Source organism: Aegilops tauschii, chromosome 6 (assembly GCF_002575655.3).
Source record: "Aegilops tauschii subsp. strangulata cultivar AL8/78 chromosome 6, Aet v6.0, whole genome shotgun sequence".
NCBI lineage: Eukaryota > Viridiplantae > Streptophyta > Magnoliopsida > Poales > Poaceae > Aegilops > Aegilops tauschii.
Window position 1 is genome coordinate 328,030,826 of NC_053040.3, and position 15,343 is coordinate 328,046,168.

General features: G+C 47.5%; 1 protein-coding gene across 1 annotated transcript; it reads right to left on the reverse strand.

Annotated features, from left to right (window-relative positions):
* Positions 1-469: 469 nt before the first annotated feature.
* LOC109750446 (protein S40-4) lies at positions 470-1,475 on the reverse strand. Its single transcript, XM_020309406.4, has one exon. The coding sequence runs from the start codon at positions 1,287-1,289 to the stop codon at positions 768-770; it is 522 nt and encodes a 173-aa protein (XP_020164995.1). The 5' UTR covers positions 1,290-1,475; the 3' UTR covers positions 470-767.
* Between the last annotated feature and the right edge of the window lie 13,868 nt (positions 1,476-15,343).

The window sequence follows — 15,343 nt, forward strand, 5'->3', positions numbered from 1 at the left end:
CGACCCCTTTCTGGGCGGGTTAACTCCAATAGTTATATCCCTAACAGGACGGAATAGATCGCCCCGTTGGAGTTGCTCTCAGGACCGTTACTTACTTTGGTTTTTTGTTTGGAGGTTTTGTACGTGGCCCCGAAAGATATACACGGTCCACTGGTGAGTGAACGGGCAACGACAATCCATCCACTGCACTGTTGTAGTACAGGGCAATAACGTACACGTTCAGTAAGCCGGCCAGAAATTTCGCTGGTACGAGCATCATTGGCTTGACTTTTTGGCCAGCGTATTCTTGCTGATAGTGTAACAACCGCCAGTTGTTTTGTCCAATCAGTTGGCGCAACATAGCTTTTGGCATATTCGCTTATGTGGTTGGTGAAATTTGGCAATCACCGATGATGGCCGTGCTGATGCACAGATAAGGACAACACTCTCGAAGAAAAAGTCGCCCACTGATCATCCCCTCGACAAATCATTTAGCTGCTGTAAGCACAATTAGCAGTAGCTGCTCTATCCCTTGCGTGGTGCTACACAAAAAAAATTGCGCAGGATCAGAAAACATTCCGCGTTCTCTCCGGAAAACACTGCACAGCAGGGACGAACAATCGAAGAACAATGATCACTCATCAGTTTTCACTCCTCTCTCTACGCCGGAGGCCAAAGCTCTGTCAAAACAACCAACTTGTAGAAACGCTAGTAGCTAGCTTTATCCGAATCGATCTGTCAAAAGAAAACAGCTAGTAGTGGCGGGCGACGACGCCGGCCCGAGCGCGTCAGGCCTGGAACCCTGTCTTCTTCCAGACCGCGTCCCGGACCTTGAGCATCCTGCCGACCCCCATCCCGTCGTTCACCGACAGCGATGCGGCCCGGCGCCGCCACGCCAGCTCGTGCGGTGGCACCACCGGGGCGCCCTCGACGTCCTCGTCGTCCGCGTCGTCCAGCTCCCAGTCCCCGGCCTGGTGCCCCTGGTACTCATCCCCAAGGATCTTGGACCAGTCCGGTATGGCCACGGGCAGCGACCCGTGCGCGGCGCCGCCCCCGCCCATCGGCTTGGTCTTCCTCCCGGGACGGGCAGCCGGGACCGCGCGGACCCGGGGTAGCTCGGCGCCCGACCTTGCCGGTTGTTCGGCCTCCTCTGCCGGGTTGAACGAACCCCAGACGTCTGACTCGTCGAACTCGTCCGCCGTGACGGGGCCGCCTGCCGTGGCCGGGTACCCCGTGAGGCCGCGCGTCGACGCCGGCGCGAAGTGGTGGTAGGCGCGCTCTGTCGCCACCGACCGCGTGCTCCTCGCCATTGCGGCCGTGCCGTCCGTGCCTGCTCGCCGTGCAAACGTGCAGCGCGAATGGGGCGGTGAGGGGAAACGTGAAGCAGATCGCGCAAGGAGGCGAGGAAGTTGAAGACCTGCGGAGCCGCGGCGGGTAGAAGGTAGGAAGGAAGGCGTGCGCTGGTGGTTGCGCTGGGATTTATATGAGCCGGAAGGCCGAGAGCAGAAAGCGGAGGAAGTGGATAAGGCCGTTTTATGGAATGACCGTTTCACCCTTGACGTTTTGGAATGCTACGTGGATGATATCTCCGCCGTGCCACTGCCAGCTGGGTCCCAAACCTCTTCGCGGTGTCAAACCGCCACGTACGTAGGTGTTTTGTGTGGTTAACAGGATTTCGGGTGGTGCTGGCGCGTTGCTATTGGCAGCTGCTAACGTAGTGGGCCTAGTGATTTTCTTTCTGGATAAGAAACGCAGCAATTCAGTCCTACATGATCAGAAAGTCTTATCCGTGCCGCGCCCGGAAACTATAGAAGAGTTTCTTGGCAACTTGCTCTCTAATCTGGCTCTCAGGGAGCGATCAATAGCAAGTGTTTGTTCAATCTCCATTTGGAAGTTGGCCTAGTCACACATGTTGGATTATCTCGTCCTGGTTGACATCTTTACAGAAGCATACGTGTTAGTAACATCCGCTGTGTCAGCGATATCCTGGAATTGCTTTTGGCTGGAGCGAGATGCACATAGACGTACATGTGTCTAGATCACACGACGAACGTCGAGGATTGCACACCAGCTTTTCTCCGCGACAAATTTAAGGCCCGTTAGTAATGAATGTCAGCCACAATTGATGCTCCAGGCAGGCCATGCATGGGTCCCAGACTCCATATATCAATCGATGCCGCGCACGCACACGTACGTGCCGGATCGTTATCTGTTGGCAACTTTGGCCCTGCCCTGCCTGCCTGCATGCATGCATGCATGCATGATGATCGACTAGAGCGGACGCATGCGACGAGAGCCGTAGACCCGGTCGCCACGCGGATATGGGCGTACGTGTCGCCTCGGGAGTGGGCCGGGACCGCTCGGCCACATGGGCGACCCGCTCGTGTACGCTTCGTAGGGTGCACGAAGATTAACACGGACAGTGCCGTATGCCCTGCGTGCGCTTGGACTTTGGAGCCATGCGCGCAGCGCTGCCATGCTTTTACCGAAGAGACGTAGAGGGCACCGAGGGCCTCTCATTTGTGGAGTGCTGAATATGATACCGGCGTTTCAACGGTTAAGTGGCTGGCATTGGCGGGTCGACAGGCGTGCCAGGCTAGAGACGAGAGCTACGCGCTGGTCCATGCACTCGAGGTTGCGATGGTGTCATCGCGTAAGAAGGGTTGCTCGAAGACTCCATGTAATCTTCGTCCGGACCGCACGTGCACGTCGGCACACGGTGTATGACGTGAAAGCTGCTCCATCAGTTTGCTGCTTTATCCATCCATCCGCTGCGCCGAAAAGCAAGCCTTAGTAAAAGAAGGACGAGAAGAAGATGAATGGCGTGGTTGTCTATCTTACACGTCTCACATTTGGCCATCTAGGTGATTGGGTGTAACATGCTAACGTGTAATATTACCTCCGTCTCAAAAAAAAAATTGCGGAAAAACTTCTGATTATTCATCTTATCGAAAAAGGCTTTCGCCCCGCTTTATATATCTCTACTCCTAATAGAGCAGTTGGTAGTCTCGCTTCCAGGTTTTTTTTAGTCCCACCTTTCATGGTTTTTTTGGGTACCTCCTCCCACCTCTGACTTATCCACCAGAAACCGAAAAAACCTCCTCCTGAGGCCCCAACCCGCACCCATCCACGTACCAAAAAAATAGACCTACGAAGGTTAACCAACGAAAAAAGACCTACCAAGATTAACCAGCGAAAAAAAACCTAATGGAGGAGTTGGTAGTCCGGTACGGTTTATTTTCAACACTTTCCTAATGACAAAAGATCACGGATCTAACTTTCCTAGCTTAGCCAAATCAACGAATCTCTTTCATAAATGCAATTTGCTTTAGGAAACAAATAATAGATTCTTTCCTACCTTAGCCAAATCAACGGATCTCTTCCATTAATGCAATTTGCTTTAGGAAACAAATAATAGATTCTTTCCTACCTTAACCAAATCAGTGAATTTCTCTCATTAATGCAATTTGCTTTAGGAAATAAATAATAGATTTTCAGGAAACAAATAATGGGTTTAATACGGTTTATTTTCAACACTTTCCTAATGACAAAAGATCACGGATCTAACTTTCCTAGCTTTGCCAAATCAACGAATCTCTTTCATAAATGCAATTTGCTTTAGGAAACAAATGATAGATTCTTTCCTACCTTAGCCAAATCAACGGATCTCTTCCATTAATGCAATTTGCTTTAGGAAACAAATAATATATTCTTTCCTACCTTAACCAAATCAACGGATCTCTTCCATTAATGCAATTTGCTTTAGGAAACAAATAATAGATTCTTTCCTACCTTAACCAAATCAATGAATTTCTCTCATTAATGCAATTTGCTTTAGGAAATAAATAATAGATTTTCAGGAAACAAATAATGGATTTAATACGGTTTATTTTCAACACTTTCGTAATGACAAAGATCACGGATCTAACTTTCCTAGCTTAGCCAAATCAACGAATCTCTTTCATAAATGCAATTTGCTTTAGGAAACAAATGATAGATTCTTTCCTACCTTAGCCAAATCAACGGATCTCTTCCATTAATGCAATTTGCTTTAGGAAACAAATAATAGATTCTTTCCTACCTTAACCAAATCAGTGAATTTCTCTCATTAATGCAATTTGCTTTAGGAAATAAATAATAGATTTTGAGGAAACAAATAATGGATTTAAAGAAATTCATAGGTAAACCATCTCTACTACTTATTAAACAAGAAAACATGTACATCGCTAAGTGTACCCAGCCTAACGTACACATAACAACATAGCTCAATTATAACCACACGATCAGAATCACTTAATTTAATCTAATCCAGAGCCAAAAACACGCTTAGCAATTTGCCTGGGCGGACGAAAACTTTGCCGTACCAAACGTTCCGCGCACCCCGCGTCGACCCCGGTACATCGTTTCCTAATCCAAGGAAAGGAAAACACAATCCGATATCGAAAGATCCCTGAATGCAGGTGAGCGACGCGGTCAACACGGGGAGGCGGCGGCATCTCGAGGGAACGGTGATGGCCAAGTTGTGGGCTCCGGCGGGGCTGCTGTGGATCTGGCGGATGGCAGCAGGATCGGGTCGACGACGGACGGCTCCGGTGAGAGTCGGAGGGACGACGGCGGCGGCTGAGCTCCTCCATGGCCTGCTGCGGTTCCAGGGAGAACAGAAGGAAGGGAGGGGAGGAAGGGCACGGCCAGCAGGCTCTCACCTCTCTTACCTCCATGCCGCCGTCGACACGACCCCCGAGCCTAGACCACGACCCATGCGACGGGACCCCGCTGATGCCGGCGGCGGTGCCGGGTTCCATGATCTATTCGACTTCATGTGTCGAATCATCAAGTCCGCACCAGCACTCCACCGGGCCCCTCAGTGGGATCGGCGTCCGTATCAGCTCCTGCCTCTGCAAGTCAAGGGGTAGGCTGCTCGATCGCATCTCCAAGAGTCCCTCGCCGCCACAACGCCTGCAGTCGCGGACGGCCGTACCTGTCGACGGGAGCGGCTGAGCAGGGGACATCCCGCCGATCCGATGGCGGAAGGGCGAGATAATGGGCAAGTCTACCTCGGGTTGAATCTGGACACCAGCGAGCTCCTTGCAGTAAACCAGGTGCTGGACTTTTGCGTTTTGTTTATCAGGTTTGCACTGTGTGAATCACGCCGGTCCGGCTCTCACCCCTCTCTGACCTCCATGCCGCAGTTGGGCGCTCCTTCGAAACAAGATTATCGTGTCCAGGTATACAGTCCGCCACAAAACTCTCCTGTGCAGTGGGCGTACAGAAGGTACCTTCCTCTCCTGATTTTGTATATGGCAGTGTAGTACTATGTGGTTAACTGAAAACGAAGAGTAAGCAAATTAGTTCCTGTCAGAACAACTGTAGCCGGCATCGCCGCCGTCGCTTATGGAGCTCCACACCATTCCCCAATTGTACGAGAGCATGTTCAATCTTCGCCATTCTATACTATGTGCAAATGGTCAACTCTTTTCCAAACAAGAAGATATGAGGATTAGGCATATATGCCCCATAAGGTAGCTATATTCATGTGTTGTAGTGTGGATTATGGTCACGCTCTGTCTTGGACTGCAGATAGCTAGGTTAACAAAAATGGATACTCTGCATATTTTCTGAATTTTTAGTAAGGTCTACATGAATAAGGTTAGCAGTAGTTCTGACTTGGGGCACTAGTTAATTCTTCACATGCAGGAACGTGAAGAGATGGTGGGCTCCAAGCCCATGGTGATTTTATTGTGCTTGCAGCTTGAGATGTACTTGGTCCAAATGAAAATCATCATTTTGAAGGGTTAGTAGATGATGCACGTATATATTTAGATCTTAATTTTGTTTATTATTCAAAATGCTTGTACCCACTAGATTTCATTTTTTTTACCTTGAAGGAGTATTATATTACTATTATTTGGAATCCACCTTGATCCTCCACTTCTATTTTTCCTAGGCAACTTCGCATGGAATTAGGATCACTTAATAAGGTTCTGGTTTCTTTTTCAAATTCACTTGCTTTATGCATGAACCTATTATAGATTTGTTGGTGTTGATTTGCAGTAAGAGCAAATGTAATATTGTTCTCATCAATTTCTTTCATAGCATGTGTAATGCGTTATAACATCAGTTTCATTGGATTGGAAAAGGTGATAAACATGCAACCATTCTTACTCGATGATATGAATACTTCAGGAGCAATGGTGGCATTTGTTTGCACATTAGTATTCCATTATGTAGTAAAGGATATGGTCTGGTAGTCATTCTTTATCGTTATAGTTATTGTCAAATGGTGGAATATTGCTGCCTAGCAGCTCTGGTTCATGCGTGTGTGAAAAACAATGTAAAATCATTTTTGTTGCTGTAGAATCTCATGAGTGGTATGAAAAAGAAGGCTAGGATATTTATATTTTTTAATTGTTCAGCTGCTTGTGTTACAGATCTGGGCATACCTTTTGTTTGAGATAAATTTGGGCATAAATTGTCACAAATAAATGGGTGGCGTTGGGTCAAGGTTCAGGAACCCAGGGGCATCATGCTTCTTTTGAGCCACATGGGAAGAATTACATCCATGTATTAGAAAAACTAGGTGCCCGCTTAAACAGAAAAAATACAACTCTTGCTGACCGGGAGCTTCATGGTAGTGGCTAGAATTTAATCAGAGATCCATGTACAGGTTGATTGTTATGAAACCATGCGATGGAATCTTGATGTTGACAATGTCCAGAAATCTGATTCGTCAGAGACAAAATCCAACCTTAATTCCCCCATTCAGATCATGAAATATTGGGGTTAACAGTTTGCGATGTAAGATGGGTTGAGATCTGCTATACGTTAACTTTCTTTTGTTCAAATGTTTTCTTTTGTTTTGAAACCTTAATGTTTTCTGTTGTGGGGTGACAATGTCTGGGTTTATGCTAACAAGCAAGAAAAAGGTTATATGCAATGAGTTCCCAATCTTGAAATATTGAAATATTGAAGCATATCTTGGAACGACGGAGTTCCCAATCTTCATGGTAGATGATGGGACACTGGATGCTGAAGTTGCTTATTGTCTCGCGTAGAACAATAGCATGTCCTTATTTTTTGCTATGTTTTGCCCATGTTGATTACGATGGCATTGTTTTGAACATTCTATCTGTGTTGATAAAAAAGGAGATGATTTGGTATGCCCTCCTTGCAGAGGATCGAGCCTGGTCGGTTGGTTCTTGGTTGGGTGTTGTTGAGACGATCCAAGCCACCAGCAATTCGAGCTTGTCTTCATGGTGTGTAATTATATTTAGGTAGGCAAAATCCCCTGATGATAGCTCAAAAAGAAGATTCGGCGTGACATGGAGATAAAGTGTTGCGTGCGGCAGGAAAGAGACAAACATATTCAGAAATCCAAACCACCAGGATGACAGTTGCGAGATGGCGATTGGATGGTGCTGACACATCTTGCTAGCGAGGAGGCTGTTTGCCGAAATTGGACTTTGGATTGTTATAAAATTTCAGTTTAGACCAATTCTTGTTAAACATAACATGTTATTGTGACAACTATTATGAAAAAAATTGATTTAGATAATCAAAATGATGAAGAAATTCCTAAACTTACGTGCGCTGCACGTGCACCCTTTCCAATTTGAAGGGCTGCTTATCGGTTTTAAATCTTGAAGTTTGCACGGTCACTAATATGACCATGCTATTTTAGAGTGATAACCTTCATTTCAGGCAGTAATGAAACTTGAAATGCCAGTTGACTAACAGTAATAAACACCAAGAATACTGGTTGATGTTAATGGGAATTATGATTAGCGATGATTCATTTTATGCTCTGGTGGAACGGGTCAAGCCGGTTTGCGCGGTGAGTATTGTCCGTTACTTATTTTCATACTAACTACATATATTGTTTGTGCAGGATGGATATGAGTTGAGAAAGCAGTTTTTATTATACTTGCTAAAACATCGTGGGAATGAAGCTAAAGACAACTTTCCGTATATTGTGAAAGAATTTCTTAAGCGTATAACCTAGATATTAATAATTTTATAATAGATGTTTAGTTGGAACTCCATTAAGTTTGTTACATTGACATGCCGTTAATTTTTCTTTTTGGCAATTTACATTGCAAAAATGTACTTTAATTATTAAATAATTGTGTCTGTGTTATATTGTCCGTACGTGTGAAATTTAACATGCATTATCTTTATATAACTCTTGCAAACTATTTCAAGAGCCCGTGGCAACGCACGGGCATTGTACTAGTAAAGCATAGACCAACAGTGCCCAGTACAACCGCACGCACCCACCACAAACGCACATACACGCAAGGCAGGATACATAGGCGCTGAGCGCAGCAACACACTCCCTAGCACTACACGAGCCGCTGGGAGCTTCATCCGTGGACACCGCGAAGAAGTGAAGCCGCATATGATGAACCGTGGGCTCCAAGGCGGCGCCTTCAGGAAGGATACGGCACCGAGCGCCGCCACCGCCCGATCCGAGGATCAGAGTTTCCCCTGAAGCAACACGATGGGGAGTGATAGCCGCGACGATGCCTTCAAGAAGGGAGCGATCTTTGCCGTCGCCAGTCCGTCCGAATATAGAGTAGGTTTTCACCCCGGCCAACACACACCGCCACCGAACGCCACACCCCGGCTACCACGCCGCCAACACGGCCGTGGCAGCCGGGCAGCACCGAGGCACGAGCTCTGTCCATGAGCACCGCGCCACCACCACCAGGGCCGCCGCCCCGGAATTCAAGACCTTGACACCAAGTCCTCCGAGCCCCACCGATACCCCAACCGCAGAGACGGGAGGAAAGGCTCCGCCTTTCGCACCCCTGGCCGGTCCCAGCGCCGAGACCCAATAGGCCGGCGACAAGCCTCCATCGAGCCGTCCTGCGACACCGGGTGCGAGACGAGCGCAGTCCTGCCGCCGGGCGCGAGACGGGCCGGTCCTATTGCCAGGCGCGAGACCGGCCGGTCCTGCTGCCGGGCGCGAGACCAACTCGGTCCTACGGCACCGGGTGCGAGACGGTCGATGGACAGCAGCCGTGAGAAGGCCAGCCCACCGGCGAGAGAAGCGAACGGACGCCGAGGAGAGGAGTCGAAGGCCGATACAGGCAGCCTACAGACGAGCCGACTCCAGAACAATCTGGCCGCCGCCGCAATCAACCTGCCACCACCACGGCAGCCGCCGGGCACGCACCCGCGCAGCCACCGCCACTGCACCGCCACCCCGACCAGCCGAGGGGGCCTCGGTCAGGGCCGCCGCCCGCAGCCCTAGTCGTCGCGGCCCACGCCGCCGAGAGGCCAGATCCGGAAGAGCCGCCGCGGCCGCCGTCTCCAACCTTCGGCCCGCACCACCACCACCAACTGTCGCGGTGCCTCCACCACCTGCCGCGGCCACGACAGAGGTGGCCACCGGCAGCTCGCGCCGCCCGCAGCCAGCGCCGCCATTTGCCAGATCTGGCCGCACTGGAGTCGTCGCCGTCTCAGGCACACACGCGCCACCCGCCTAGCCGCCCGCCGCGGGGGAGGGGGGGGGGCAGGGACGGCAGGGCGCCGCCCCAGCCCGCCGCGCCACCATGGAGCTCGGCTGCAGCTCCACGACCCGGCCCGGGACGCCGGCCCGCGCCAGCACTGCCCGAGCGGGGAGACAAAGGGGCCCCGCCGCCGCCGGCAACAGCAGGGTTTCGCCCGGCCGCGCCCCTGGGCGGCGGCGAGGGAGGAGGAGGGGGAGGGAGCGGCGGCGAGGGTTGGGGTTGGCCTCCGGGCCGCCTCGCGGGAGACGATGCTGAGGGAGCCTCGTTTAGATGGTTATGTTCTTTATAATGGAACCGGTTCAGTATATTTTAAGTTTTAGACTTATATTGGTGCTCGATTGCCGCTGCATTTATTTTTGAGAAGGGTTTATATCTACTTTTCTAGTAAATAAACTATATTATAAATCCCACTCCAAGGCTTTATTGTACAAGACACGTAACAGCTAAAATCATTGATAGAATCAAAAGTTACATCAAAATCCTTTGAAGTACCTACCTCTTTTTCTCCTTAACCCTAAAAAATACCTCTTGTTTCTCCTTTTGCATCTCAACACCTCTATAGACTAGTAAGTTATGTGTGTCTTACAGGAGGGAATAAGTGCCATATATGGTATTGTTAAGGGCTAATTAATATCCTAATAATCCATGCTTTATGTGGGTGTTCGCATACGAACACGTCACCGTGTACCCTCGACATCGGGGTGATGCATCGCAGCTCATGTCGAAGGAGACCGGCCCGGAAGCGCGGTACGCAAGCAGCCCGGCGGGCGCTTTTGTAAACCGGAAACCCCACAATGCCTGGGAGGGCCCGTTCAGGGCGTGCGGCAGCTATGAGCTGCCCTAAGTTGAATTGATCGCCTCTAGGGCCTCATGGATTCGCTGCCTCCAATCTTGAAGAACGACGAAGAACGAGAAAAAGATACAAGGGAAAAGGGATAAAAATTAGATGAACACGAAAAGGTAGTAGATTGATTTGTTCGATTGTGTGTTGTTCAATCGGCCGTCACCTCTCATATATTTATGAGGCTGCTGGACTTCCCGTACAAGAAAAGGACTCCAAATTCCGTACAAATCTCTCCAAAATTAACCGAAGTCGGATTTAGGCAAGTCTGAGACATCAGTTCGGTTTTTTACTCTCACAGACCACAAACGACCTCGGATGAAGATGCGCCCAAAAGCAGATTTAACCGTTTTGACGAGTCGAACAACTTTCGTGTTGAACATTTTTCGATTTGAGGCAACCTTGAGGGCCGAATCACTTGCGCAAACCATCAGACATCACCCACACGGGTGTGTGTTGCCCCGGGCCAGTTTTTACTCATGATAGGTCCGCTGTGTACTGGTTCCAATTTTTGCATACGACCTCGGAATGAGACGATTATTATATCAAAATCGATCATTGCGACAAGACAAAGACAATCCGTGTATAAACGTTTCTCATATGAGGCTGTCTTGAAGTCTTAATCGACCGAACAGTACTCTGCATACAAAATCCTAGTACTTTGAGCACAACTTCGGCCCTTGAGATGAGATCGGATGGCGATGGCCCAAACTTTAAAGATGTTCATGTCAACAATACATAACTTTTGTATGTAGATCACTTCTCCATTTGAGACCAACTTAATTAAGTTTTTGACCGTGCCAAAATTTGGTGTCAACACATGCCTCCCTGTTTTTCGGCAAAACTTGTGAGCCGAAAAATAATTTGCACGGAGTTTGTTCTAAGCACGATGTTAACACTCCATCGGCTATTTGCATGTATTTAGGATGACAAGTATATATCAGCCATCTTTACTCTTAGGGCGATAATTGTGCTAATGGAATGTATGATGATGTGGTAATACCCTTGCATGATGTAGGAAATTATATTGCATCCATGGATCAAAATAAACCCATGAAGGGCAACCAATCATACATGAGGATGCATTCCATGGCATCGGCATCAATGGCGTAGTTGGAGAATGTGGATAATATGTGGACCGAAGATGTTGAAACTTTCGTCTTGGTTCTTCATGAAGGAAATATGCCCTAGAAGCAATAATAAAGTTGTTATTTTATATTTCCTTATTCATGATAAAGGTTTATTATTCATGCTAGAATTGTATTGATCGGAAACCTAAGTACATGTGTGAATATATAAACAAACACCGTGTCCCTAATGAGCCTCTACTTGACTAGCTCGTTGATCAAAGATGGTTAAGGTTTCCTAACCATGGACATGAGTTGTCATTTGATAACGGGATCACATCATTAGGAGAATGATGTGATGGACAAGACCCATCCGTTAGCTTAGCATATTGATCGTTCAGTTTTATTGCTATTGCTTTCTTCATGTCAAATACATATTCCTTCGACTATGAGATTATGCAACTCTCGGACACCGCAGGAATGCCTTGTGTGCTATCAAACATCACAACGTAACTGGGTGATTATAAAGATGCTCTACAGGTATCTCCGAAGGTGTTTTTTGAGTTGGCATAGATCGAGATTAGGATTTGTCACTCCAAGTATCGGAGAGGTATCTCTGGGCCCTCTCGGTAATACACATCATAAGAAGCCTTGCAAGCAAAGTGACTAATGAGTTAGTTACAGGATGATGTATTACAGAACAAGTAAAGAGACTTACCACTAACGAGATTGAACTAGGTATGATGATACCGACGATCGAATCTCGGGCAAGTAACATACCGATGGACAAAGGGCACTACGTATGTTGTCATAACGGTTCGACCGATAAAGATCTTCGTAGAATATGTAGGAGCCAATATGGGTATCCAGGTTCCGCTATTGGTTATTGGCCGGAGAGGTGTCTCGTTCATGTCTCCATAGTTCTCGAACCCGTAGGGTCCGCACGCTTAACGTTCATTGACGATATAGTGTTATATGAGTTATATGTTTTGGTGCAGACTAAGGCATAGCCTAGTGGTGGGAAGGGGCTGATGCCTTCCCACCCACCCAAGTTCAAGGCATGGTACTTGCAATTTGGATTTGTTGCACCAATTATACTGTAGGGGGTTCCCTTACAGTCTTTCTGTCAAAAAAAAGTTATATGTTTTGGTGACCGAATGTTGTTCGGAGTCCCGGATGAGATCACGGACGTGACGAGGAGTCTCGAAATGGTCGAGGGATAAAGATTGATATATAGGACGATAGTATTCAGACATCGGAAGTGTTCCAGAGGGTACCGGGTATATATCGGGTCACCAGAAGGAGTTCCGGGCACCCCAGACAATTGCCTAGCCGTGTGCGGCGCCCCCTCCACCGTTTACACCCTCAGTCATATTTTCGTAGCGCTTAGGCGAAGCTCTGCGAGGATCACTTCACCATCACCGTCACCACGCCGTCGTGCTGATGGAACTCATCTACTACCTCGACGTCTTGCTGGATCAAGAAGGCGAGGGACGTCACCGAGCTGAACGTGTGCAGAACGCGGAGGTGTCGTGCGTTCGGTACTTGATCGGTTGAAGCACGAAGAAGTTCGACTACATCAATCGCGTTGAGAAAACTCTTCCGCTTACGGTCTACGAGGATACGTAGACACACTCTCCCCCTCGTTGCTATGCATCTCCATGGATAGATCATTGCGTGTGCGTAGAATTTTTTTTGTTTTCCATGCAACGTTTCCCAATAGTGGCATCATGAGCCAGGTCTATGCGTAGATGATATGCACAAGTAGAACACAAAGAGTAGTGGGCGGTGATAGTCATACTGCTTACCACCAACGTCTTATTTTGATTCGGCGGTATTGTGGGATGAAGCGGCCCGGACCAACCTTACATGTCCACGCACATGAGACCGGTTTCACCGACAGACATGCAACTAGTTTTGCATAAAGCTGGCTGGCGGGTGTCTGTTTCTCCTACTTTAGTTGAATCGAATTTGACTGCGGCCGGTCCTTGAAGAAGGTTAAAACAGCAAACTTGACGAAACACCGTTGTGGTTTGATGCGTAGGTAAGAACGGTTCTTGCTAGAAGCCCGTAGCAGCCACATAAAACTTGTTTTTGCAGGGCATGTTGTGATGTGATATGGTCAAGACATGATGTGATATACGTTATTGTATGAGATGATCATGTTTTGTAAAAGTTATCGGCAACCGGCAGGAGCCTTATGGTTGTCTCTTTATTGTATGAAATGCAAACGCCATGTAATTGCTTTACTTTATCACTATGCATTAGCGATAGTTGTAGAAGAAATAGTTGGCGAGACGACCACGACGCAACAATGAAGATCAAGGTGTCGAGCCGGTGACGATGGAGATCATGACGATGCTTTGGAGATGGAGATCAAAAGCACAAGATGATGATGGCCATATCATGTCATATATTTGATTGCATGTGATGTTTATCTTTTATGCATCTTATTTTGCTTAGTACGGCGATAGCATTATAAGATGATCCCTTAACTAAATTTCAAGGTAAAAGTTTTCTCCGTGAGTATGCACCATTGCTACAGTTCGTCGTGTTGAGACACCACGTGATGATCAGTTGTGATAGACTCTACGTTCACATACAATGGGTGCAAGACAGTTTTGCACATGCGGAATACTTGGCACTACTGCAGGATGCTTCTAACGCGACACTATGATCAAAGACCCTTCAAGAAACTGTGTGCGATGCAATAATCGCAAACGGTATTGTATGAAAACCATCAGAAATGTATGAAACGTTTGCGATGACGGATGCATCAAACACGGTTCAGGTTTTAGTTGCGTGTGCGATGAACGGCATACGATTCAGTTCAATTAACTGTTTACGATGAGGAGGAATAAAAGAAACGGGCAGCCAGATGAAGGCATGTGCGATACACAGCATACGGTTCACTCGGATGAACTGTTTGTGATTAGGCAACAAAAAAGAAACGGTTAGCCAGATCAAGGTGTGTGGGATATACGGCATGCGATTCACTCGGGTGAACTGTTTGCGTTGAGACATGAGAACAAAAACGGTTCAACTTAACAAGATGTGTGTGATACGCGGCAAACAGGTCAGTAATCAGAAATGTGTGTGAACACCGATAATAACACAGACAGTTGTTGCTAATAAGACATGTGTGTTGTGCGATGGAATTGCATACAGAACAACAACATACACACACACACACACACACACACACACACACACTTATAAGGACATGCTTGCATAACCAAATTAAACATCCACTTACATAGGTGGCTACTACAACCATGGCATTTGGACACACCAAAGTAAACTATTACATGCATAATTACATAGGTGGCTACTACACACATGACATTTCCACACACCAATAAAGTAAACTATATATTACTTGCATGATTAACTAGCATAAACGATCATCTGATCATCATCTACTTCTTGTGATGCTTGCTCTGCTTGTGGCTCGATCTGGGCTCGTCGATTTGGGTAACGAGGCACTTCCTCATGTCAACAATTCGCTTGTGCATCTCGTAGCATGTGTACACGCTCTTGGCCGCAAACCTGAGGTGAGGTTCATCCAGTTACCGCATCCAGGCCCCGTGCGAGGATACGAGACTTGTTCTCTGGGCATCTGATAACCCACGAGTATAGGGGATCAATTGTAGGCTCTTTCGATAAGTAAGAGTGTCGAACCCAACGAGGAGCTAAAGGTAGAACAAATATTCCCTCAAGTTCTATCGACCACCGATACAACTCTACGCACGCTTGACGTTCGCTTTACCTAGAACAAGTATGAAACTAGAAGTACTTTGTAGGTGTTGTTGGATAGGTTTGCAAGAAGATAAAGAGCACGTAAATAAAAAGTAGGGGCTGTTTAGATAAAGAAGCAATAAAGTTAGTATAGCGAGTGTGGAAAAGTGGTGGTAGGAGTTGCGAAATTGTCCCTAAGCAATTGA